We start from the raw sequence: 27,370 nt of genomic DNA, 5'->3' as shown, positions 1-27,370 counted from the left end.
CTCGATGTGCCCTGCGATTGGCAGGCAACCAGTTCAGGGTGTACCCCGCCTCCTGCCCGTTGACAGCTGGGATGGCATGGTGTGTACCATACTAAATTTGGGGAATTAGGGAAGTCCTTTGAAGGTCAAGGCCATCAGACCATCTCAGAGCAGCTTGATGTTCCTGTAACTGCAGTTTTACATATTATCTTGAAATGTAAGATCCACAGGACTGTAGCCAAGCTCCATGGATGTGGCTGCACAAAAAAAATTCTGACAAATTGAATTGCAGGAAGAAATTATGGGTAAACTCCATACATTGTTTAAGCCAAAATGGACATCATGGGAAATGTCCAAGAAGGACACCATTGTTGAAAATAAATCATTAAAAAGCAAGACTGCATTTTTGCCACACTGCGTGTTCACATACCACAAAGCTTCTGGGAAAATGTCCTGTTGACAGATGAGTCAAAAGTTGGAAGTTTTTGGCAAGGCCCATCAGCTCTATGTTCTCTGATCCAATAATGAAGCGTATCAAGAAAAGAACACTGTCACTACTGTGAAACATTGGAGGAGGCTCTGATATGTTCTGGAGCTGAGTTGTTACATCTGGCACAGGGTGTCTTGAATCTGTGGAGGGTACAATAACATAACGAGACTATCAAAATATTCTAGAGAGAAATATGCTGGCCAAGAATGGCTAGAAGCAAAACACTGAACTCTATAAGGCCTAATCAAAATCCAATGAACATCCGTGGAATGTGCTGAAACATGTCTGGAGGAAGTTGGAGTACAAGTAGTTAAGACTGGTGGAGCAGTTAGCGCGTGACGAGTGGGCCAAAATACTGGACCTGCTGAAAGGAAGTCAAGTCTCATTGAAAGTGGTTTGACTGCATTGATTGCCTCAAAAGGTTGTGCAACTAAATATTTAGTTAAACGTGGTCTTTTTTCAAAATTCATATGTAAACTAAATGCTACAATGTGAAGTAATATTATTATTGCATATATTTTAGACATCAATTGAAAACATTTGAAAATAAAGAACATTTTTGAAATCCATGCAAAATCTGGATATGTGCCAGCTTTCATAGTCAAATCCTGAAGAAACATCCTTGACCCCGCCCCTAACGTCGCCAATGCTTAGCATTACAGACCATTCGTTCAAGCTAAGCTAAGATGCACTGCAGGCGTGGCAAACGCTGATTGGCTGTCAGTTTTGCAGCCGAGCACATTGGAATGTCTGAGCGAGAGAAGAATTTCAAAAATAGTTTTCAAATTTAGAAATGTTTCTTGGTGAAATCTGTGGATAACGCTGGCATTAAAAGAAACACTGAGCCCTCATCTACTAACTTAAAATGTATGCTCCCATCCCCATTATTTTCAACAAAGTTTTCCTTTAAGGGTGTCATCATTTTTATTCAGATTTCTTTCATGAGGTTTTTTTTTCTTAATACGTAAAATTCTGGTGAGCCACAATTCGACCGCATCCATCGATTTTCCAAGCCGCTTATCCTCAAAAGGGCAATGTTTGATTAATTTGTCTTCAATTGTATTTACTTTTGGTGGCACGGTGCTGCAATTGGTTGGAGCACTGGGCTCATAGTTCTGAGGACTGGGGTTAAAACCCCCCAAGTGAGATTGTTGCCCTGCTACTGACTGGCAACCAGTTCAGGGTGTATCCTGCCTCCTGCTCGATGATAGCTGAGATAGGCTCCATAACTCCTACGACCCTCGTGAGGATAAGCCCCAAAGAAAATGGATAAATGTATTTCGTTTTGTCAGATACAAGTTATTTCTGTGACTACTGTGGGGTATTCTCTGTTTAACTGAAGGGTCGGAACAATTTTATCCATGGATGTATATTATGTAAAGAATATTATGACGTTTTGAAGTACCAACTCGGTGATTCTCAGTGTTGTAGTCTCTGTAATGGTATCAGCGAAGAAAATGGACTGAATGAAATGTTGAAATTCATACAGTGGCTTAAACTCAATACAGTGTACTACATTCCCTTGACTACAGTTCTGTTTAAGTCCAAGGAACCCATTCAACCCTTTCTGTTTTCAATCATTTTTTAAGGTCCAATATTATTTATTTATTATAATAATCATTATTAATCTTATTTGCAATACATTTCAATGGACTCATGATTGAAGTCATTTTTGCCTGTCCAGCTGGTCAAGCTTTTTTGATGGGGATGATGAACCAACAAACAAAAAAACATTTGAAGGCCAGTCGTGGAGCAGCGTGTTGTTGTAGTTGTTGACAGCCGAAGGAAGAGGTGGTGATTGGAGTAAACTGTTGTCAAAATAGTGTAGCTTGATTTACCCAGCAGATATCAGTAATTCACACAGCAGATGTCTACTGTACAACTGATCTCTGTATTGACGAATCCCATAAATAACACATGTCAAAAGCGAAGTAATCTGTCCGAGTCGAACTGACCTGCATGTAATGCTTATTGTGATTATATTTACGGATATGTTCCAAATGTTTTTTTTGCGTCACTTGGACGTAGTCCGGCTCTCTAACGTTAAGCGGGCTCAGCTGCCGTAAATCTACCATAGAAGAAGATAAAGGCGGAAGTTAATGAGTCTTCAAGTGACTGTGTGTAAGTAAACTTGAGAGGACGTAAATGTCCAAATGTTTCGATAGTGTCTACTGGGCCAACGGATAGCATATTTTCACTGTTTTGAAGAACGATGGCGTCTTTCGAGGAGGAGGGAGGGAGAGAGGAGAACGTGCGACAACGAAAACAACTGCAAGCTCTCGGCAACAATCGCATTGTGTCCATCCAAGGTCTGCATGTCCGCTTGTCTTCCCCTTTGAGCGGTTTAATTTGTCAGGAAAGTAAGGGCGTTCTCGGTGATTTTGCAACGTTACAGCAGGTAACGTCAGCAGATCATATTTTTCCTTTCCCCCCAGTTTGCCTTAATAATCAGTTCGTTCAGCTACATCAGATGATAGTCTGGTCTATCACGAAGTGAACCCCCCCCCTCCCCAGGATCCCTTTTGACAGCGAAAATTCAGATGATCCAAGCGTATCTAATTATGAAAGCAAATTTATCCACGTAAACAGGTCAGATGAATATCGACCTAAACAATGATATCGTCTCAGTTTACTCATAAATGTACTTCGTGTGAAATGTGGGCGTGTCAAAATGAAGACAAAGCTGATAAACTCGAAGAAAACCACGACTGATTCAACTTCTGTTGTTTTTTATTTGGAAGGCTAAGACCTGCGATGAAATTACAGTATTGCCTGTACTTAATGAAATTAAGGAAGTCATTTTGTAACGTGAAACTTTCGTTAGTAGAAACTCGCTTTACATGGAATTAGCCTAATCTGTTTACTCTCAATGTTTCCTGAAGTACCAATCCAAGTATGTTTGCCTTTGACTGCTTTTAATAATCTTGCGGAAATGTGCAAGGCAAATGTCATCGAAAGGAGCGATCGCCCGACTAGTTAACACATTTTTGGAGTTAACACAAGATATTAATGGTGAACCAACTCGTCGATGTCCTCGCTTGTCCGTCCAGAATCCTCATGGTGAACCAACTCGTCAATGTCCTCCTTAGCCTTTCCCAGCCAAACAATTTCCTCAACTTCAGGTTCAACCTCCACTTTGAACCTCTCTAATCGAGAATCAACGGCATGAGGCCACATGGCGGCAGCATGACGGCCCTGGCCATCAATTTCTTGGTGCCCACGGTGAAAAAGATGATTTAATATGCTAAGAAGTTTTAAAGTGTGCCCGAACGTATGACAATGGATTTGGTGACTAACATACAGGAAGTGCATCACGGCTAAAGACTGACGTCGCGCCGAGCCAATGGAGGGATGTGATGCCAGGAAGATGCTACGTGGTAGCCAATAGGTGGTGCTGCTCTATTGTGCCACGCATACCAAGAGACAGGATGTGCGTCATGGCTAAAGATTGACATCTCTCTTAGCCAATGTGATGCCAGGAAAGTGCTCCAGCGGTAGCAATTTGGAGAGCTGCTCTATCGCACCACTTTCAAACCGAGACTGTACAGGATGTGCGGCGGCACAGTGGGTCAGCTGGAAAGTGTTGGCCCCACAGTTCCGAGGTCCGGGTTCAATGCCGGACCCACGTGTGTGGATTTTGCCCTCCGGTTTCCTCCCGCATCCCAAAAACACGCATTCATTGTAGACTAAATTGTCCCAAGGTGTGATTGTGAGTGCAACTGTTGTCTTGTCTCTTATGTTCCGTGCAATTGGCTGGCAGCCTGTTCAGGGTGTACCCTGCCTCCTGCCCGTTGCCTCACGTGAGGATAAGCGGCTAAGAAAATGGATGGATGGAAATTGAACATGCAGTGTTGGAAATTGAATGTATTCAGTCTCAAAACATAACTTGGGGTCACCCGTAGAAGCCAGACCAAGCAACAGTCGAAGCAGGCAAACCATGTTACGCTCTTTTGGTCACATGCGCTGACAAACAGGGACATGCAACTCATTTTAATAGAATTTTTCTTATCTGGTGATGAACTGCACATATTTAATACGCTCGAGTATGATTGTTAAATCTTTGCTTCAATGTCAGGTTTTCCACATGCTCTCAGCTGGTGAATTTCAAGAAAATTGCATTTGCGTCAACCCACCCTTCAAGAAAGCTCCCGCACTGACTAGAGACCGAACACAAAGCCACACGGAAATGTTCGATCGTAGTCTCTTTTTGACTGAAACTTGAACCTTTTCATTTTTTGTGAGCATGCCGTCGTGTTGACTAACCCTAGCAGTAACAACAACAAAAACTTTACAGAACACTGTGGCTGGAAATCATAGACAATTAATGGCATTCTCCCAGTGGTCCAACAACTTTTTTTCCTGCGCTTGTTTTTGTCGGGCAGCAACATGCTTTAGAAAGACATCTCAGACTTTAAGCCAGTAGTTGGACTGTCGTGACATCATTGACTTGCTTGTGTCCTGCAGACGGCCAGCACCTGAATGGTCGTCCCTCTCAGCTGCAGGGTGAAGGCTCCAGTGTGGAGCAAGAGGATCTACTGGCACCCCACATGAAAGAGGAAGACAAGGATCAACAAGTCCGCACCATTAAAGAGGAAGAAGAGGACCGAGAGGCCCTCAATGTTAAGGAAGAAGAGGAGGAGTTTGATGTCAGCCATTTGCTACTGACTGTTGTCTCCGTGAAGAGTGAAGATGAGGAAGATGAAGCACCTGAATGGTCACAGCTTCAACACCAGAGTCCGAGTGGAGACCACCGCAGAGGACCACCCCCAGACAACTTCTTAGCTCCACTATCAGACAGCGACAACATGGAAGACATGAATGATACAGACTGTGAGGGTGAGGACAAACGGTCAAACAGTTCTGAAAAGGAAACAACTCTCGGCAAGAAAACATCTCAAATACGTGCCAGACGGCGTACACGTCAAGAACTTTTCACCTGCTCAGTTTGTGGTAAAACAGCGACTCAAAAGTCCAACCTGGTAAAACACATGCGAATACACACGGGAGAAAAGCCGTTCAGTTGCTCAGTTTGCAATAAAACATTCAGTGAAAAGGCAAAGGTAATAAAACACATGAGAAGTCACACAGGAGAAAAACCCTTCAGTTGTTCAGTTTGTGGTAAAACATTCACTGATAAACAAAATATGGAGTCACACGTCAGAACACACACAGGAGAAAAACCCTTTAGTTGCTCGTTGTGCGGTAAAAGATTCAATAAAAAGTCATATGTGGTCATACACATGAGAACACACACAGGAGAAAAACCCTTTCGTTGTTCTGTTTGTGGTCAAATGTTCACTCAAAAGTCAGATATGGTTCGACACATGACAAAACATACGGGAGAAAAACCCTTTAGTTGCTCCATTTGCGGTAGAACGTTATCTCGAAAGGCCAATGTGGAGTCCCACATGAGAACCCACACTGGAGAAAAACCCTTCAGTTGCTCATTGTGTGGCAGAAGCTATACCAATCGCAACAGTTTTTCAACACATATGCGGACACACAAAGGAGAGTAAATGTTTGAAAAGAATCCCCCTGCAATAGCTTTCATGCTGTTTGGGGACTATTTTGTTCACTTCAGTTCCATTTTAAGATCAACATACTTGTTTGTGCTTTTTCCTGACTAATGAGACAATTCAGCTCCACCTACAACAACTGTTTCTTATTGGAAACATTTTTTCCACTACTCGTGCACCACTATATAATTAAACCTATCTTGTAAACCAAGGTGCTACACCAGAAATGTATTTAAACTCAGCCTAGTTGGTGTGAGACATGCACTAGTAGCAGACTTATCCAATAAATGCTCAAAGCACAGCTTTTGTTTCTTGCCCACTACTAGTGCCACTTTTGGCCCTACTAGTACAGTACATAAGTAAACTTAACCAGTAACTGTGCTGCATTAGTAATACTACTAGGTCCAACTAGTAGTAGGTAATTGTACGTTCTTTCGGACTAGTCAGCTCTTGGTAGAATATTGCCTCACCGTTTTTTTTTTCTCACTACTTAGTACCGCTTTCAGCCCACTAATCTGTAAATAAACCTTACCAGTTAACTACTATGCTGCACTAGTAACACGATTAAGCCTAACCAGTGGGTATCTGTCATGCACTCAGTCATTATCAAGGATATCAAATGAATTATCAAAGGGCAGTGTTTATTTTATGTCCAGCTTAAGTTCCATGTACTAGTATGCTCTTTGTCCTCACAATGAAAACAAAAATCAGTGCACCAGTGGAACGAATGTCTTAGTAATGGACTTCTTTTTAGTAGTACAGGAACATTATTTAAGATGGATATCAAGCACAGCAAACAACTGCTATTTGATATTCAGCTTAAAGTACATGTACTAGTACATGCTTAGTTGTAACTGATAAGACTGTTCAGCACAGTAGTAGAATAACTACGGCAACCGATGACTGATTTTTTTTTTTATTTTTAACCACAGAGTGTCACTTTTGACTAGTACATACACCATTAAACACTACTGGCAAACTACTGTGCTGTACTAATAACACTAGTAGCGCCAACTAGTAGTTTCCCCACACTAGTAGCCTCCTGGGCCCAACTAGCAGAACTAAAATGTTCGCTCTTAGCCTTAGCTTCACCTTGTGAATAACGTAGTTGTCCTATTAGTGTGCGTAAATATCATACCGTAGTGGGAATAAGGAAAGACTGTCGTTCTCCTAGTATGCTGATTTGTCCTACTGGTGAGGACAAATTGTGACCTTGGGCTGGATTTCAAGGGAATGGAATATATGCTGAAAGGGGTTTCCCTTACTAGGTATCAAATTGTCTTTGCATGTTTTGACTTTTAAGTCCTGCTGGCCTGGTGATACCACAGAGGAAAAATGTGCATGAAAAATTAATTTGACAAACATTTTTGAGGCTTTCCTACAAGCAGTCCTTTGTTTTGTTTGTTAAAGATGAATGACAGCATCTGGAGTTTACTGTCCTTTCTCTGTTTTGTTTTTAACACTCAACGCACCGTGGCACTTTATTAGATATACCTCCATAGCTTCTGTGGGCTCTATGGTGTGATTAATTGTGATTGGTTAATGTGTCATTACAGTATAATTATTACTATTAATGCCGTGTGATCCTGTTTATTTTGGGCCAAAGAAACCGTAAACCAGTGTGGCTGACTATAAACCTGCAGAACCGGATCAAAAGGAAAACATTTTTTTACAATAAGCATAATTAACCCCTCCAAAAAATTAATACTTTTATAAATTATATTGGTAAATACATTAAAAAGCTATGAATGTAAATTGTGGAATTTATTACAGTATTCTGGCTGGAAAGTTAAATAGCTAAATTGTTCAGTATTCAAATAAGAATTTGACAAAGGAATGTTACAAAAGTAAACAAAAATTAAGGTAAAAATACAAAAAAAGTCAAATTACCCATATCAAAAAAATATATATATATACTGCTTTTATATTTTTCAATTAAAATTATTGAATACCCCTCTTATCATCATGAGTGTAATTATTATAAGTGAAGTCTGAACTTTATTACTTATAATCATAGAATTTCACTTTAGAAATCAATGTTTTCTACCATTTGCAATTTATAAAAATAAATATGAACCTTGTGTTTCCCTAAGGACCACAAGTAAGTCTTTTTTTTTTAACATGACTTTTTTTTTTTCATTGCATATATTAAAGTATTGTATAATTTCTCTTCAGGATCACAGTTAAAGGAATTAACTGTTTTTGTACTTGTATATATGTTTTTTAAAAATGTATTTATTGTAATTATGATAAAATTTCACTTCAGGATCACAATTACGAGAAAAATGATTTTCTTTTTTTGTCCTTTTAAATTTTTGACATTAATTGTGGTTAGGATTCTTGACCTTGATCATAAATACTGTGTTAAAAACACATTGAACACAAAGTTGACATACGCATACATGACAGTTACAGTATCTTTAATATTAACAATTACTGTGGTTGGTGGTCGGCATTCCTAATATTTTGGTGGCCTGAATGAGCTATGCGACTATAAGAAGAGCTTTCCTCGCTCCTGTTAAGTGAATAACTTTAAAACAAAAAAAGATGACTTTTTGCATGGGATTTGATGTAATTAGCCTGTGCAGGTGTACCTAATGAAGGGGCCAGTCCACGGGGCAGTCCACGTTTCTCGCCCTGTGTTTTCTTTTTCATGTTAGACATGAACAGACAGCAAATGTTGTGGCTACATGGGTGTGGGCGGGCGCACATGCGAGTAGAGGTCGCGCGCCACCTCCTCCATGTGGTCCGAATCGTCGGGGTAGCGTGTCCTCAGCTCGTCGTTGGCCACATAGTGCGTGTAGGCAAACTCGCAGAAGTACCGGCCCACCTCAGGGTGCCCGATCTCAGGAGGGTCTGAGTGAGGCTCCAGGTTCTCTGGGGGGAAGAGGCGGGATGAATAATGAAAGTGAATAAAAAGAAATAAATTTAAAAAAATACACACTCAAATATATAATCGTCATCATACTTTTCTTTCTTATAAATCTAGTTATAATAAATAATTGTTTAATTTTCCGTAACGCTTATCCTAAAGCGGGTCTCGGGCATGCGGAAGCCTATCCCAGCTGACATTGGGCGAAAGTGGGTGGGGAGTGGAGTAACACCCTGAACTGGACGCCAACCAATCGCAGGCCACGTATAAAACAAACATTCACACCTTTGGGCAGTTTAGAGTCTTCAGTCCAAAAATCACAATCTCGATAATATTCTTTTATGAATATAAAAGCCCAATAAAGAAATCAAATGTTTTCATTTTCATGACCTTTTTAAATTTTGAACAATAAACATAAAATTATACATAGTATTATGAATCTAAAGTTTTTTTAAATAAAAAAATATCGTTTTTATTTTAAATATACATACATCTATTTAAAAAGCTTTTTCCTCTATGTTTGTGCACCCTCATTAAGTAACCTTTTGCAAAGTTGTATTTAACGCTTAAAAAATACGATACACTCATTATGTTTTGGAATAATTTTACTTTATATATTTGTCTTAATTCACAAATAAACATCTTTTCATTTCTGCATGACATCTCACATTAACAACAAAAAAGGTGGCACGGTGGCTCAGCTGGTAAAGCGTTGGCCTCCCAGTTCTGAGGTCCTGGGTTTAATCCCAGACCTGGCTGTGTGGAGTTTGCATGTTCTCCCCGTGCCTGCGTGGGTTTTCTCCGGGCACTCCGGTTTCCTCCCACATCCCAAAAAAACATGCAACATTAATTGGACACTCTAAATTGCCCCTAAGTGTGATTGTGAGTGTGGCTGTTTGTCTCTATGTGCCCTGCGATTGGCTGCCAACCAGTTCTGGGTGTACCCCCCCCTACTACCCGTTGACAACTGGGATAGGCTCCACCACTCCTCGTGACCCTTGTGAGGATAAGCTGCAAAGAAAATGGATGGATTAACAATGAAAGAGTAACTTATTTCTGCATTAAAACAAAACCAGCATCCATCCATTTTCCATAATGCTTATCCTCATGAGGGTCACAGGTGCCTTTATTCAAATAACGATTTTCAAATAACGATATTAGAAGATCCTTAAAATGACAATATACTCAGATTAAAGCCATAATGTTATTCCTATGATCCCAACATTCAATATGATTGATACTTTAAATGTTGTGCTTTGCATTGGTTGGCACCGGTCACCTTGTGCTGCATATCGGCAGGTGCCGTCCTGCACCAGGACATTGTAGAAGGGTTGTTCAGCGCCATCGGGGAGCTGGTGGACCCTCATGGTGGTGATCCATTCCTGGCTCATGGTACACTTGGGGTCCCAGCCGTAGATGACGCAGTTGTAACCCGACCTGTGACGCAGCGGAGATGGAAAGTGGAAAACCGGGGCGGGGCAAAGGCCAGAATGTCTGCGCCGCTCCCGAACGCACCTCTTGTGCTTCATGACGAGCCCCACGGAGTAGCGGATGTCCCCGTGGTCGGCCGTCCCCCGCCGCTTCACCTCGGGGGCGGCGGGGTGCTTCTTGTGCTGGATGTGCTCCAGTGTGTGTTGGACCAGGTAGCCCACTGCGACATGTTGCGACGGGTCCAACGCCTGGATGTGCTGCAAGATGTCCAGAACCTTTCCGGAACCGACCGACAAATGCACCGTGTCACAAGGAGGAGGGGGTGCATGAGAGAGTGTAAGTATGAGAAGTACATTGTGATGGAGACCTTGACAGTCAATGAGTGCGTGAGAGAGAGAGAGTTGGTCTGATAGCGTGAGAGCGAGCACACGTCTACCTTCTCGGGCCAGATGCCGAGGTGGAAGTAGAGTCGGGCCTGCAGCAGAAGGTACGAGACGTTGTCTGGGTTGATGGTGAGGAAAAGGTCCAGCGTGTCCCTCAAGAGCTGGTAAGACGTCTCGTGGCCTTCCCTCCAAAACAAAACCAAAACAAACAAACGAGGCTTTTTCTTACCTTCTCATCACAGGTTCAACTTTGTCTTTTGCGTGCTAAGCCCTCCTCTTGGACGTAGCAAGACTAGCTAACTGGGATTAATAAATCAACTTTACATTGCTTATCAATGTTAGGGTATTTCTTAAAACCAGCTTTATATATAGTTTTTAAATATTTTCAAAAATAGTTATCTTTAAATACAACAACTTTCAAGAATTTTAACAGTTTAATTTTTTTAATTTAATAGTTTTAATTTTAACATTTAAAAAAAAATAATAATTTTCCCCTTTTTTCCCATACTGCAAAGCCTAATTTTTGAAATGCTCTTCTTTTTTTAGTTTCATCTGTCTATAATTGCAGACTCATTATTTAAAATAATAATTTCATAAAAAGAACTCCATGTGACACTGCTGTCTGGATATTTTTATAGTGATATTTTGTAGCTATATTTTCACAACTGGATACATATTTAAATGAAAAATATATTTTTTTGTCATGGATAGTTTTCACAATAACAGGGCCTTCACCATCCATCCATCCATTTTCTTTCCTGCTTATCCTCACAAGACTAATGGGGAATGCTGGAGCCTATCCCTGCCACGGGCAGAAGGCGGGGTACACCCTGAACTGGTTGCCAGCCAATCACAGCGCACATGCAGACGAACAACCATTCGCACTTACAATCACACCTCGGAGCAATTTAGAGTGTATAATTAATGTTGCATGTTTTTGGGATGTGGGAGGAAACCGGAGTGCCGGGAGAAAACCCACGCAGGTACGGGGAGAACATGCAAGCTCCACACAGGCAGGGCCGGGATCGAACGCAGGTCCTCAGAACTGTGAGGCCAACGCTTTACCAACTGACCCACCGTGCCGCCCAGGGCCTACACCTTTATCTTTAAATGCAAAAATAGTTTTTCATTCCGAGCAACTGCAATCAATAAATATCTTAAATTGCTTGATTAAAAAAAAAAAGGAATTTTTTTAAAATAATTTTTATTAGCAATATCAACTACAGATATCATTTTTGGACATAACTACTCCAGGGTTCATACTCAGTCTGACCCAAAAAATTTAAGGGCTTTTTAGGGGCATTCTTAGGGGCTGACACGAAAAATTTAGGGCTGCCACGGAAAAAATTTAGGGCCGACACGAAAAATTTAGGGCCATCGTGGGAAATCAAGAGTAAGGAAAAAAGACTCACCCAAAGGTGCCATCGGCTCTTCTTGGTTCATCAAACGTTCCAGTACCTCAGTACCTGTGACAGTGATCACCTGTCGCGCCTTGTGGTAGTTCTCATTTATATGACCATTGTCAACGTCTTCACATAGCAGTATACAGAAAAACAGATTCTAACTACAATTGCAACTATATACACACAAATGTCTTCTACTGATGTCTGTCTCAGCACCCCTACTCTAGCTCCTTGAGCCTACCCAGTGCCTCCTCTATTTGTTGCTGCAGAGGTGCCAAAGTGACTCTCTTGTCATTTGCTCTGCCTCTGGGTGCATTGGCCTCGGTGATAAACCTCAGATTCCTCTTTTCTTCTGCCTCCTCACACAGCCTCTCAATAAGCGTTCTCAATAAGCGTTGATATGTCAGTCTCTATTCTGGCTTTTAAAGGCTTTGAGGCACTAGAGATGAAAAGTGGGCAGCGATGCCAAATGTAGCCAGGTACGAAGTCTTCCTTTCCCCACAGTGGTAGTTTTTAGGAATGTCACTGTCTGGGAACATGACTGCAAACACTTTCAAATTATTTTCACAAGATTTTTAACTGTAATGGCTGCAGATCACTTTTAAAGTCCACACGATCTTTGCCTTTAACGAGTCCGTCTTCATGTATTGAACTCCGTTCATAAAGCCTGACATCTGGCTGGACAACTGTAGGTGCGCATTAGGAATCGCAACCGGTTACAAATAACCGGTTATAACCGGCTTTCGTTTTTTTTAAACCGAAACTGTAATTGGACTTTTGAAATCGGTTGAAATTTCCAATCATTTCTTCCTGTTCTGGTACTCCACATTGCGCTATTTTTTCAACATCATTTCCACTTTTTTCAAGTTTCGCTGTTAGAGTAAAGTTGGACTCAAAAGTTGGACTTCAGTTAAATCAAAGAAACATCAAACATGGGATTGAGGAAACGCTCCAAAGTATGTGAGTAAACTTGTTTTTTTGGCAGACATCAAAACACTACTCGCAAAACGGGGGAACTCTGTGAACTCGTCACTCCGGAAGAGCAACAACAAAAACAGTCCGTGCGGAACCCCGCACCCCAACTCGAGGTCCGCAGGTGAATTATGTAAACACCACAATGGTACCGGTTTTAAAACCGGTTAATCGTTTTTTTGCTACAGCTGTTCGGTTAAAACCGGTTATGAAAGTAAGCATTTTTTTGCGATCCCTCGTGCGCATGCACTGCTAGTACCACTGCCTGAAGTTGATGCTTCACTATCTTGATATTTTAGAAACAGATTCATACTAACGGAAGATGAGAGAGTCTTCGCCAAATTAGCGTGTCTCCTGTTTTTCCGGTGCGACTCCAGCGCTTTTACGCCCATCTTTTCAAGATGGTAACTCTGCTTGCACAGATGGCAGTAAAACATGTGCCGATCTTTTGGATCTCGACCAACCCAGCTCCCAAACTCCTTATTTTCAACCCAAGCTTCTTGAAAAATGCACTTCCCCGTGATACAAGTTGGATCGATGAAAGAACTACGCTACGTCGTAACGAAGATGAAGTGAAATGCCTACTCACGGAAACAAACAATGGAATATCGACAAGATGGCGACTAGTTGTCAACACGGTGACTTCCATTGACAATTTCCACCTGACTTGGACGCCAGACGGATTGCTATTTTTTTTTAAATAAAAGAATTTATTTTTTAGGGAAAATTTTGGCAGTAGAGGTCCTCCCTTTGATTTTTTTTTTTTTTAAATTTAAGGTCTTTATAGGGGCTTGACCGGTTTTCGCGGATTTTAAGGAATTTTAGGAGCCCCTAAATGCACCTTCGAAAATTTAGGGTTTTTTAGGGACTTTTAGGGCCGCGTGCGAACCCTGTTAACTCCTACGTTTCCTCACTGTTGACTTTCTTGTGTCTTCCTATGGAACTAATTGTCCCCAGTCACTGGCTATAGCGCCCCCTGCTGCTTTGGAATGCACACTTCAAATTTAGGAGCTTGAGTGAACGGTTACCCTCGTTTCCCGATGTTGAGCAGGTTTCCCACCATCCTGAGCAGCACCTCAGTGGTGCCGATGCCACCGTAGTAGTCGGCGCTGGCCTGGTGCCCGAAGAGGCACTCGCACTCTTTGACCGTCATCTGGTTGCCTCTGCCGAAAGCGTCGATGTACACGTAGTCGTAGATGTCGTCGCTCCTTTGGGGGGAAGGGGCATTTAGCAAATATAATGCAAAATGCGAAGGCAGAAAAGCGTGTTGCCTTCATGTACCCTTGTGCTTTTTGGCACCAACGCAGAAGGAAGTGGCTGGGGAAGTTGACCGGCTCCAGCTTGACGCCCAACCTCAAGGCCAGTGTCATGTAGAGCACTGAGAGGCTTATGGGGATGCCCTTGCGGCGAAGCATCACCTGCCAGGTGGAATTCGGGGTCAAACGATAATAAAGATAAGACTTTTAGCGTCCGCAAAAATGTTCCTGATAAAACGACTCGTTTTGATCATGTACTATTCTGTGCTGCCATTACGTACAGTTTGTTTAATTGTTTTCAGGGACCACCCTTGTAGCTCCGAACACTTGTATCTCAAATCGTGTTTCCCCACTGAAATGAATGGAAATGCCATTAATTCATTCCAGGTAATCGATCGACTGTATCGATGCTGGATTTATGCATGGCAGTCTCTAACAGAGATCCTCAAACTTAGGGTGCAGGTAAGGAGTCCCTAAAATGGAGCCATATTTCCAAAGAACCTTTTGATTTCCCAAACATAAATGCCAACCTCTGAAAATCTACCTGGTGCATGTAGGAGTTGAGGGGGTTATAGTAGTCCAACTGGTCACCCTGGTACTGCAGTTGGTCGTACAAGACAGTGTTAAGAGCACAGAACACCTGACGTTGAAGTTCAAAATCCTCCAGCAGGAAATGCTCCCCACCTGCAAGACGCCAAAGTGGGCATCAGCACAGATGGACAGACACTTGTAACGGATTTTTGCCAAGTCACCTGCGACAACACGAAGGCTGGGGTGGGACGGATTCTTCGCCCGCAGCGTCTTCTTGACCATCTCCGTGACGTCGTCAACCTGCGCCGATATTCCGTCCAGCGTGACTTCGGTCAGCGGGTTGCAGTACTGGTCCACCAGGACGGCACCTGGAGATACACACAGTACATACCACAAGCCGTTCTTGGATGATTATTAGTCCTGTTTGAGAATTAATCAGATCAAATCTGAAGGAGGAGTTCCCCTTTGGAAAATTACCGGCAAATTTGAAAAACTTAGCTTCCTTGTGTCTTTTCAAGCATGACTCTTTAAGATTTTTTTTTGTTTGTGTATCAGTGCCCCCCACCCCCAAAAGTGGTACGGTTCATTAACCCATGGGCAGGGAGGCAATTTTTTTGCCTTATTGAGATAAAATTCTCCTCACAGGCCACAATCAAGGAAATAACACTTCTTTTTTGTTTATGGTTAAGTTATATGACAACTTTACTCATTTATAATCTCATCCCAAAAATGGAACGCTGCCCGCGAGAGGGTACTTGGGTTTTCTTAGGAGATCGTCCCCAAAAACAGAATCAGAATGAGATTAAAACACTTAAATATTTTGATATACTGAAGTATATAATGCGTGAAAATAATGATGTCCCAAAAATGGGACGCTGCCCACGAATTGGTAAAAAACTGGAGAAGCCTGTGAGCCTTTGGGGGGTTGCTTGGTAGAATATGAAATCTTGCAAAATTTAAACTGATTTCAGATGGTTGCTTTTTTTTTTATGCAAAGGGGGAGGGGTCCATCTTGGTAAGAATGCTGCAAAATGGTTATAACATGGCCACTTTAAGAAAATGGCTGACTTTTTGCGTGTTTTCAGTTATGGCTTCTTGAACCGTGGTCCAAAGGTTGTTTTCTCACCTGCGAGTGCCGACTGCTGCTCGGGCGGCTGCTCCAGGAAGCTTTTGAGATTGCGCAGGATGTTCTGCTGTCTCAGGAAGTATAGGATCTTCTTTGCATAGTACTTCAACGTCAGGCTTTTCCTTTATGGGCAACCATAGAGAGGTGTTAGCAACTGAAGAGAGTACAGATACTTGTGCAAACTAAAACTCTTGTAAAAGTACAACTACAGATCTGACTGTTTTACATAACTAAAAAATAAAAAAATGACACCTCCTCAATTTTTTTTTATGTTGTTAATGAAAACTTGCACTAAATTGTATAGAATAGAGCGATATCATAAAGAGCAGTTAGTGAACATACTGTCATATGCGTACTTTCAAGGGGTCTCGTGAGTGACATGAAAGGGTGGAGCCAGGTTATGTCCCTCGTGGACAACAGCGCTTTGTGACCGTTCTCATTTTATATTTGACGTTTTGTCCTGTCATCATCTGTCATGATGATGATTCATAATTGGAAAAACTAATCTCAGTCACTCATAAGTCAAGGCACGAGTGCACTTGTACTTAGTTACTTTCCACCACCGGTTAGTAACATGAAAAGATGCCTCACCTCCTATCGGTGTGAAGAATGTAGAGCAGCTCATCCTCGCAGAAGTGCTCAGGCATCCCGAGTGACTCAATCTCAGTAAAGCTGTCGCCCAGCACCTGGCCGATGCACGGCTGGAATAAAAATCAGTTTCAAGATGCTCAGTTTTCCCCACGTTCAGTGAAGTACACTGTTCCCCTGCTTTTATTTTTATACATATGGAGGACTTTGTTTTTTGACATTATAAAATACAGATAAGTGCAAAGCTGAGGTCTACAAGAAGACACACAGGGTAAATCAACTGCAGAAGAACCAGAGAAGGTACTGAAGTAAGCTTCAGTAATTACGGTGTATAAACATGCAATGTTTATTTGTTTTCACTGTCTACTCACCACTTCCATGAAGAAGCGTTTGGAGATGGACTCCACCATCCTCCGGATTTGGATGCCCACCCGGTGGCGGGTTTTGTACTCGCGCAGCCAGTCGTAGCTCTCGTTCTGAGGGTAAAACCTTTGCAGCCGTGGCCATCTAAAAAATGTCATCAGGTAGCAGCGTTCAAATTATGTTGCAGGTTTGAACTCAAAACAGCACACGTTTAGGAACACGGGTTATTTGAAATGCTAAATTTGTCCCCTAATGCGAAAGAAATTTAAAAAATGTATTCACATAATAACAGGATTTGGCAAGACATCTTTTAAAACAATATTACAAATACTTTTCAAAACCTTTTCATTTTGTGTGCAATAGGCTTGCTGGCAATAATATTTTGTGTTTTACATCATACATAGTTTAACCCCACATTTTTTATTTTAGTTCGATGATCATTTTCAGGTGAAAGTTGGTTGACTCCTGAATCTTTTGTCCCCATCACTTTTGAAACAATAAGTCACTGTTCCATCACTCCCGCTACCCTTGTGAGGAGTAGCGGCTTGGAAAATGGATATGGACTCTCCTGCATGAAACAGGGCTACGGCCCTGCTGTATTGTTAGTATAGCGCGCACGAGGCCATGCATTTACGGTGTATAAATCTGGCTGTGAAAAGACAATATAAACGAGAAAAAAATGAATAATCGTTAAGGTTCGTCTGTCTATGTAAAGAATTGCATGCCTTGTCCGAACGTCAACCAGGAAGAAGATACGCAGCGACGTTCATCTCAGAACATGACGAATAGTAATAACCCTGCGCGTGTATAACAATCATATAAAAATAACAATAATGACCTGAGTTTGTACTGGTGGCCCCACACCTTCCCTCGGCCGTGGCAAACGTCGCGCAGACGCAAGCAGCAGCAGGACACATTACAAATGTCGACGTGCTCGAGCACCGGCAAGCACAAGATGTGCTCCAACAACTCGGTAGGCAAATCTGTCAACTTCTCGCCGAAGCGGTCACGACTCTCACTCCTGGCCCTGGTAGAGTTTGACAGCCTATCTCCGGCGACACACGCCGCCATCTTTTCTGTTTACTCGTTGACCTCATCGCCCCAGTCCCGCCCCCTAATGGTGCAGGGGGCGGGGCAGAAAGTTAGTACTGTTGCATGATTGGTTGGTTGCGTAAAAAGAGCGACAAGATGCACTGAACGCAGTTTGTGAGCGTTCCGAAGATTCCCAAATGCATCACATGGCTATTTGCTAGTTTGATTTAAAAGGGCGGGATTAGGGGTGATGCCTTTTGCCTCGGGATTAACGTGATGTTACCCTCATTTCAGTTCCCTACACCCCAAAATAGAAAACGACGACAAAACACACATTATTGTTGTATTATGGCAAAACATACATTCGTTCATGATTCTATACACCCGTTTATGATCTTAAATGTAGCGTTTGTCATCTTAGTAACCAAATTCCCATACGGTACTTGAACGTACCACCGTTCCATCGCGTGGACATGAAGCAAATCTGCTAGCTAGCCTCGCGTTTCGGAACAAAATGGAAATGTATGTAACTATGCGATAACACTTTTGCGTAGAAGACGTGTTTTTTTAATAAATGGTACCAAACCCTCACATCTGGGTATTATGTGCGATTACCAAGCCGGGAGCATGTCTGTGTCGGCCCCACCGCAACTTTGCTCCAACGTTTTGCTTGAGAGATTCAAATTATCTTAGAAGCTGGACTGTCCCAGGCTGAAGACGCCGGAATGTGCTTTAAAATGGCTTGACGGTTCCTTGGAAACCTTGGGCTTGTTGGGAACTTTTTGGTGATTGTTTTTATTGGATGTTTTTTTGCGGCCATGGCGAGCTACTTGGTGGGCAAAATGGGATTTAACTCTCTGATGAGGAAACAAATCAGGAGCTTCAACGTGAGGATCTGCACAATGGAGTCGGACATGGAATTCAGCTGCGAGGTTAGTCGACAGACAACGAAAGGAACAAAAAACACAAACAAACCACAAGTGGTATTCGCCGCAGTGGGGAAGTCTCCTGTAATGACGCTAGATGGCAGGATAATCTATGAACGCAATATGTACTTCTCCCACGACTAACAATGACGTGCAGCCGTGTAGCCGGAACGGTGGAGAAGCTGGAGAGCGTTGGTCTCACAGTTCTGAGGTCCCAGGTTCGAACCTGGCCCCGCCTGTGTGGAGCTTGCATGTGCTCCCTGTGCCTGCGCGTGTTTTCTCCGGGCACTCCGGTTTCCTCCCATGTCCCCAAAACATGCAACATTAATTGGACACTAAATTGCCCCGAGGTGGGATTGTGAGTGCGGCTGCTTGTCTCTATGTGCCCTGCGATTAGCTGGCAACCAGTTCAGGGTGTACCCTGCTTCCTGCCTTTTGACTGCTGGGATAGGCTCCAGCACTCCCACGAGCGACACTTGTGCGGATAAGGGGCTAAGAAAATGGTTGGATGGATGCATTTTTGTACATTTATTTTTGATGGAATAAATCTAATAATATCATTAAATACAAAAATTGATAAGTGTGAGAAGCTCGGTCATCCATCCGCATTGAGAGGAGCCAGTTGAGGTGGCTGGGGCACCTGTTTAGGATGCTTCCTGGTCGCCTCCCTGGTGAGGCGTTCCGGGTACGTCCACTGGTAGGAGACCCCGGGGATGACCCAGGACACGCTGAAGAGTCCATTTCTTTTGGCTGGCCAGTGAACACCTCAGGATCCTGAGCTGGAGGAAGTTGGTGGGAGAGCGGAGTCTGTGCCTCCCTGCTAAAGCTACTGCCCCCACAACCTGACCTTGGATGAGCAGAAGAAAATGGATGGATGATAAACAAAAAAGATACTATAGTCTACAATGGTTTAATTTTACTTGGGCATACAATTTAAATACGTCACCAAATTGGAAACATGGAAAGGAAACGTCACTTATATCAACTTAATTATTATTATCTCTGCCCTCTATTGGAAGGGGATGCAATTGTTCTGCCTACGCTGTCGCTATACATCCCTAACTGAGGTAGTTGAACATGGATACATTATTTATAGCACATAAACAATCCTTTTAGGACAAATCACACGTCACACGACCTAACCCGGAAAAGAAGTTTGCAGGTGTCCTGGGTACGCTAACGAGCATAACTTCGGGTTGATGGGCATGATTGGAGTAAACTTAATATTTTGTTTTCTCTCTGGCTGGTGTCGTCACACAAAAGTTAAATGTATGTAACCACTGTGTATCATTTATTAATATAAGTATGAGCTGATATAAGTAAAAACAAATTAAGGCGAAACATGGCATATTGTCATCTTTGATTGCTCTTGAACACATTTTTCCAAAACAAAAGACATTGTGGATGTTTAAGGTTCTTAAAGATGCTTTGTTGCTGGGTACTGTGTGATTCAGATGAAGTGGAAGGGAAAGGATCTGTTCGAGCTGGTTTGCAGAACTCTGGGCCTGAGGGAGACCTGGTTCTTTGGCCTTAGATACCACGTCAAGGACACGGTCGCCTGGCTCAAGATGGACAAGAAGGTGAGATGCTTTGACGGCCGATATTGGCAAGCTAAGCAAAACAATCAAAACAAATCCCATTAAAAAACACAAAAGCTCCGGTTTGAAAGGGCACAACATTTCCACGGGAGTCTAACAGGGAATTTTAGAAATATAAGGGGGCATGGTCTTTAGAAACGAAGAGTGAAAATCTGCAAATAATTCCAAATTACCGCTAAAAGATTTATACTGTAATTGTTTATGGATGGGCGAAACGGTAGCTCAGCTGGAAAGCGTTGGCCACACAGTACTGAGGTCCCAGGTTCAATACCGGACCTGCCTGAGTGGAGTTTGCATGTTCTCCCCGTGCCTGTGTGGGTTTCCTCCAGGCACTCCGGTTTCCTCCCACATCCCACAGACATGCAACATTAAATGGACACTCTAAATTGCCCCTAGGTGTGATTGTGAGTGCGGCTGTTTGTCTGCATGTGGCCTGCAATTGGCTGGCAACCAGTTCGGGGGGTACCCTGCCCTCTGCCCGTTGACAGCTGCAATAGACTCCAGCACTCCCGCGACCCTCGTGAGCATAAGCAGCTAAGAAAATAGATGAATGGTTGGATGGATGTTTATGGATGGCACAAGATGGCGGCAAAGCACTATTTTAGTGTAAGTGAAACACCAGCGCACTTCAACATAGTTCCATGGCAATAAGATATCACAAGATGGCACCAGGGTGATACTTAATATTTAGTAAGTGAATTCGATGTCTGTCTGCTTATAACTAGAAAATAAGATGAATTCCCAATTTTATTAACATTTATTCAGTGAATACATAATTGTAATACATGTTTGTTTATATGATACACATTAAGACATTTTACATGCATTATTTATTTTCACACCTGCTGTAACAGTTGTGTTTCCCCTCTATAGATCAATAAAGGAGGTCTTAATCCCCCACAATTTTTCCAAAACTTTGAAAATTCCTGAAACTTTGTGACACCTGACAGCCAACATGTGTGTCTCAGGTCCTGGATCAGGAAGTCCCCAAGGAGGAGCCCATCACCTTCCACTTCCTGGCCAAATTCTACCCGGAGAATGTTGAAGAGGAGCTGGTGCAGGACATCACACAGCATCTCTTTTTTCTGCAGGTCTGGTTCATATTCACATACATTGGCCCACTTTTGAGTTTTTTTCAAATGAAGATATGAGCAGACGAAGACAAATAATTCTCAATAGATTTTGGCTTTCAACTGGTAAAGGGTAACGTTGCATCCGTCTTTTTGTATATCCACAAGACTCTATGTCAGGGTTGCTCAATGTGTTGATCGAGGCAGTTTTGGTCAATCGCGTGACGGCGTCTCCCCCCCCCCCAAAAAAAAAAAAAAAAAGACATTAGCTTGGTGGCCCATTGAAATACACTTTTTTTTTATAATGGTGAAGACAAACAGCTTGTTAAAAAAAATCATGTGAGTTGCACAATTTACATATCTCCCATTTAGTACTGCAGATACAAGTGCATGAATTATACTCACTAGTTCCAAATAACCTCATTTATTTTGCTGTCTGGAATACCGTGAAGGCGAAATGGCTGCCTCATCCTGGCACTTGAGCTCACAGGTCCCTCTGGTGTATTGCACTGATATAATAAGCGGCATTATTAACAGTAAAAACAGTTTGAGTGAAAGGGAAGGACCATTTGTAAAAATAAATAATTGTTTTTTTTTTTAAAAAAAAAAAAAGGATGTCTTTTCACACTGCAGGGCTTGATGCACAACTGCGAGGCAGCGATTTTACACTAGTTCCGTGAATGCGGCTCGACACAGAGGTCTTGTCATGACAATGACCCGTCAATTTCAAGGATTTTGTGCAACCAGGGACAACCTTTTCTTATATTGATCAGTTCTAAAGCATTATCTTTTCACCATTGACTATTTTCTGCCGTTGTTGTTTTGTGGTATGCCCAATTGTGACGTTTGTCTCTGTGCGATGACAGATGGGTCGGATGCTTGGCCTGTGAGCGTCCATATTTCATTCACGTCTGATACTTATCCAATTTTTATTCGGATGTGAGGAGCACTGGGTCGGTTATGAAAGAAATCTGAATTACACTATTCGCACTGACATTAAAAAAAAAAAAGATACTTGTGAGATTGGGCAAAGAAATCTAAACTGACTGACCCTAACCCTATTTAGAAAAGGGAAACAGAAAGAAAGGCAGCACGGTGGAAACTTTATTTTGGACACCTAACAGTAGAGCCTTTTTGGCATTAAAAGTAAAAAAAATCAACAATACTCTCCCCCCCCAAAAAAAAACAAAAAAAAAACCAAACTGCACGATGGACAACTGGTTAGCACATCTGCCTCACAATTCTGACCTCCTTGGTTCCACTCCCGCCTCCACCGTGAGGATTTTGCTGTTTTTTTTCCTTCACTCAGTGTTTTTTCTCGGAGTACTCCGATTTCCTCCCATATCCCCAAAACATGTATGGTGGTTCAATTGAAGACTAATTTGTCCGTAGGTGTGAATATGAGTGTCAGTGGTTGTTTGTCCGTATGTGGTGATCATTTCAGTCAGCTGGGATAGGCTCCACCACCTCCCCGACCCTAGTGAGGATAAGCGATACGGATGGATACACAAACCACGTCCTAACTGTGATTGATGAAATGGTATGAAATGACCTATTTATTATTGTTATACTGAACAATAGGTTCTTTGGGCTGCAGGGGGTGAGCTTCCCCCAGACTTTTTCCCCTGCCTGCCTGGTTGTGCATGTGTGACTGAATGTATGATGCTGCAGCAGCCTCTCAAGTGTAATGTCATCGGTTGCCCACCCCTTCTCCCTTCTGACCAATTAGGCTTTACGGGCTGTGTTATGGGTTCCGTTAATAACATATTTTCCCTGGGAGTCCTGTGTCACGTCTTGCCCCTCAGCCTGATTACTTTGAGTAGAGAGGGGCACCTGTATCGCTTTTCAGCCGCCCACTTAATTTATTTGGTCAGGACAGAAGAAAAGAAATAAAGATTACCAATGGCTCTGTGTTATGGTATTAATTCCTGGCACACCAACAGCAGGCGTGACAGCAGGATTAGTTTTTAGCCACAAGCGTCATACGTCAGCCGGAACAAATCACAAAACGCATGCACGCACACACACGCTCTCACTCTCTCTCTCTCGCTTTCGCTCTCGCTCTCTCTCCTGGTTCGTACATCTAGTTTCAAGTTCTGAGTATTCTTTCTCCGTCTTTCTTTCTTCTGTTTAGCACATCTACTTTCAAGTTCTGAGTACTCTGATTCAAATCCCAGCCTCACCTCTGTGGGGTTTGCACATTCACGTGCCTGCGTGGGTTTTCTCCGGGCATTCAAGTTTCCTGTGATTGGCTGTCAACCAATTCAGGGTGTACCTCGCCTCTTTCCCAATTACAGCTGGGATAGGCTCCAGCACTCACCGCGACCCTCGTGAGGATAAGCAGTGAAGAAAATGGATGGATGGATGGGTTGTTTGTCATTATTTGGCCTGCGATTGGCTGACTCACCAGCTCAGGTTGTACTCTGCCTCTCTCACAGAGTCAGCTGGGATAGGCTCCAGTAGGCCCGTGACCCGTGTGAGGATAAGCGGTATGGAAAATGGATGTAGTCATATGAGGGAGATGTCATCATTCCCCGCATGTACTTTTCTGGATTTCCATCTTAAATAAAACATTCACCCCATTAATATTGATGTGGATAGTCCTCAGTGGCTCACCACCACTAATTGGGAAATTACAGAACGCGGTACCATTTTTGGAATTATTCTGTTTGAGTATCATTATTCAATGGTGTGTGGGGAAAGGAAGATGGCATCATGCATACCAAATAGTGCAGCAGTTCCCAAAGTCCAATGTCCCAAAGTCCAATGTGGGACTATTTGCGGCCCACTGCACATTTTTTATTGGCCCACCACGTAATTCTAATAATGAAATTAAACTGGGCCTACATCAGAGTGTCAGCCAACTCTTTTTTTTTTTTTTTTTAAATTCGCTGAAACCCACGTCACCCACCAGGCCAAGCCCTACTTTATAAAGCCATACACACTCAAAAGTCAGGGATCATACAGTCTACAGTGGGGCACCCACCAATTGTACAAGTTCTCCCACTTAAAAAGCCTGTAATTTTCATGATAGGTGTACCTCACCTATAAAAAACAAAATGAGAAAAAAATCTGATTTTTTTTTTTTTTTTTTTTTTAGCAAATTATTGTGAGAAACAATTTGATCAATAGTTACATCTCAATACTGATTGTACGTGTTATCCGCACCATGAGGTGCACGCAAAAGCCTTTCATTTTCTCAAAAATCAATAGTGCGCCTTTTAATTCGATGCACTTTATGCGTGCAATGAGTTTCAAAATCTGTAAAAATGTTGTCCGACTCTGGTAAGTGCCTTTCTTGATTGACTGTCAGAACATTTTCCTCTCTCACAGGCACGTAATAGGTATACTATGTTCGCTGGCAGCGATAAACCAATCAGAGAACTTTACGTAGTATGTACAGTATGTATGCTGACCTCCGCCACAACTCTGGGAGGTGCGCTCCTGGTATGCTGCAAAACAACATTTGTTTGTCTAAAGAACCCTCAAAATAGCAGAGACATCCTTACAAGAGACAGTTTAAACTACAGGCTATCAGTTACATGGTTCTAAATGGTAATAGAGGAGCCACAAAAGAATTCAACATCAATAAATCTATGTTTCGGAAGTGGAGGAATCAAGAAAATGGACTGCTTCAAGTTAAGAGGACGAATCAGAGTTTCCGCGGGAACAAACCGAGGTTAGAGAGTATATATGAATATATTGGAAGAAGGGTGCTGAGAATGGAGCTGCCAGGCAAAAGTGCGAGAGGAAGACCAAACAGGAGGTTGATGGATGTTGTGAGGGAAGACATGAGGGCAATTGGTGTTAGAGAGGAATATGCAGGAGATAGGCTTACATGAAAGAAGATGACACGCTGTAGCGACCCCTAACGGGACAAGCTTAAAGGAAAAGAAGAAGAGGAAGAGAGCAAGGTGAGAGAACATACTTGAATAATGGCTTACTGAACACGGAACAACTGCGATAAAGTCTCTACAGTCGACTGAAGCCAATAACAATAGCACAAAACGGGAAGATATAACACTTTCAAGGAGGTTCTTCTTGAGGCTTTCGTTTTATGAAAAGGCGTCATCTCTCAATCTGCGCGAGGACTAACGTGGTACAGCAATTGCCAGCGGATTACAAAGAAAAGATTGAATTAAAAAATAATGTGACTGTATTGTTAAAGAATAGAATAAAGTTGAATCAAACTCAGTTTTGCATCTGTTACCTTTTTTGGAGACCTTATGTTTTAGCATGCAGCCTATACTACAGTGCAATGCGCCAAATATATGTGTTAAATTCAGCAATAGACCCTGTAATTGACACTACGCTTTATAATCTGGTGCGAAAAATACATTGTATACCTTTTGTTAGCAAAGACAGAGGTAAAAAATTGTCTGTAAGATTTCACACACATTTGCTGGCATTTTGGCCCATTCCTCCATGCAGACCTCCTCGAGAGCAGTGATGGTTTGGGCCTGTCGCTGGGCAACACAGCCTTCCAACTCCCTCCAAAGATTTTCTTTGGGGTTGATATATGGAGACTGGCTAGGCCACTCCAGGACCTTGAAATGGTACTTACAAAGTCACATCTTCCTTTACCAGGTGGTGTGCATGGGCTCGTCATCTGAAAGACTCTGTTATATTTCATCGTTAATGCCATTGCTGATGGAAGGAGCTTTTCACTTAAAATCTCACACTACATGGCCCCTGCTTTACAATAGGTGTGTTGTTTTGGGATGCAACTCGGCATTCTTTCTCCTCCAAACAAGTACAAGTGTATTTTTTACCAAAATATTTTTATTGTGGATTCATATGCTCAGAAGACATTCTCCCAGTCTGCTTCCTGATCATCCAAATGCTCTCCACCAATCTTCAAACAGGCCTGGACTTGCACTATCTTAAGCAGCGGGACACGTCTAGTACTGCAGGATTTAACTCCCTGACGGCCTAGTGTGTTTACTAATGGTAGCCTTTGTTTCTTTGGTCCCAGGTCTCTGCATGTCATTCACTTGATCCCCCTGTGTGGTTCTGGGATTTTTGCGCCCCGTTCTTTTGATCAGTTTGATCCCATGGGCTATGATCTTGTGTGGAGCCCCAGATCGAGGGAGGTTGTCAGTAGTCTTGTACAGTGAAGAAAATAAGTATTTGAACACCATGCTATATTGCAATTTCTCCAACTTTATGTAGGGGTCTGAAATTTTCAGGTGTATATCCACTCTGAGAGAGATAATCTAAAAAGAAAAAACAAGAAATCACAATGTATGATTTTTTTTAACGATTTATTTGTGTGATACAGCTGCATAAAAGTATTTGAACACCTGAGAAAACCAATGTTAATATTTGGTACAGTAGCCTTTCTTTGCAATTACAGAGGTGAAATGTTTCCTGTAGTGGTTCACCAGGTTTGCACACACTGCAGGAGGGATTTTGGCCTATTCCTCCACACAGATCTTTTCTAGTTCAGACAGGTTTCTGGGCTGTCTCTGAGAAACATGGAGTTTCGGCTTGCTCCAAACATTTTCTATTGGGTATAGGTCTGGAGACTGGCTAGGCCACACCAGAACCTTGCTATGCTTCTTATGGAGCCACTCCTTGGTTTTACTGGCTGTGTTCTTCAGGTCATTGTCATGTTGAAAGACCCAGCCATGACCCATCCTCAATGCTCTGACTGAGGGGAAAGAGATTGTTCCCCTAAATCTCACAATACATGGCTGCGGTCATCCTCTCCTTAATATAGTGAAGTCATACTGTCTCATGTGCAGAAAAACACCCCCAAAGCATGATGCTACCACCCACATGCTTCACAGTTGGGATGGTGTTCTTTGGATGAAACTCATCATTTGTCTTCC

At 42.4% G+C, this 27,370-nt stretch overlaps 3 protein-coding genes across 8 annotated transcripts in view; 2 read left to right on the top strand and 1 right to left on the bottom strand.

Moving 5' to 3' along the window:
- Nucleotides 1-2,482: 2,482 nt before the first annotated feature.
- Nucleotides 2,483-6,144, top strand: LOC133499804 (gastrula zinc finger protein XlCGF8.2DB-like). Of its 2 annotated transcripts, XM_061818153.1 has the most exons (3): nt 2,483-2,590; nt 2,678-2,778; nt 4,934-6,144. In XM_061818153.1, the coding sequence occupies exons 2-3, from the start codon at nt 2,682-2,684 to the stop codon at nt 5,983-5,985; spliced, it is 1,149 nt and encodes a 382-aa protein (XP_061674137.1). In that variant the 5' UTR covers nt 2,483-2,590; nt 2,678-2,681; the 3' UTR covers nt 5,986-6,144. The 2 variants fall into 2 exon arrangements, with proteins under 2 accessions (XP_061674137.1, XP_061674138.1); XM_061818154.1 differs by lacking the exon at nt 2,483-2,590 and having other exon boundaries at nt 2,629-2,778; nt 4,966-6,144.
- A 2,244-nt stretch (nt 6,145-8,388) lies between these two features.
- On the bottom strand, nt 8,389-18,007 carry fbxo21 (F-box protein 21). Its single transcript, XM_061818141.1, has 12 exons — nt 17,749-18,007; nt 16,919-17,054; nt 16,551-16,660; nt 15,960-16,081; nt 15,055-15,201; nt 14,847-14,986; nt 14,328-14,464; nt 14,075-14,254; nt 10,725-10,857; nt 10,373-10,563; nt 10,137-10,294; nt 8,389-8,862 (listed from the first exon to the last, which is right to left on the bottom strand). The coding sequence occupies exons 1-12, from the start codon at nt 17,979-17,981 to the stop codon at nt 8,672-8,674; spliced, it is 1,878 nt and encodes a 625-aa protein (XP_061674125.1). The 5' UTR covers nt 17,982-18,007; the 3' UTR covers nt 8,389-8,671.
- Nucleotides 18,008-18,239: 232 nt separating this feature from the next.
- Nucleotides 18,240-27,370, top strand: part of nf2a (NF2, moesin-ezrin-radixin like (MERLIN) tumor suppressor a) — a 60,934-nt gene continuing 51,803 nt past the window's right edge. For 3 of the 5 annotated variants that reach the window (XM_061817707.1, XM_061817706.1, XM_061817705.1), the window contains exons 1-3: nt 18,362-18,874; nt 20,323-20,448; nt 21,435-21,557. In XM_061817707.1, the coding sequence (XP_061673691.1) occupies nt 18,761-18,874; nt 20,323-20,448; nt 21,435-21,557 (363 nt within the window). In that variant the 5' untranslated portion in view covers nt 18,362-18,760. Of the gene's footprint in view, nt 18,875-20,118; nt 20,138-20,322; nt 20,449-21,434; nt 21,558-27,370 lie in introns of those variants that run through there. The other 2 variants (XM_061817709.1, XM_061817708.1) reach the window with 2 other exon arrangements.

This window comes from Syngnathoides biaculeatus, chromosome 4 (assembly GCF_019802595.1).
Source record: "Syngnathoides biaculeatus isolate LvHL_M chromosome 4, ASM1980259v1, whole genome shotgun sequence".
In the NCBI taxonomy this organism is placed as follows: domain Eukaryota; kingdom Metazoa; phylum Chordata; class Actinopteri; order Syngnathiformes; family Syngnathidae; genus Syngnathoides; species Syngnathoides biaculeatus.
Note: the sequence above shows the minus strand (reverse complement) of the source record. Positions and strands in the feature narration are given on the sequence as shown.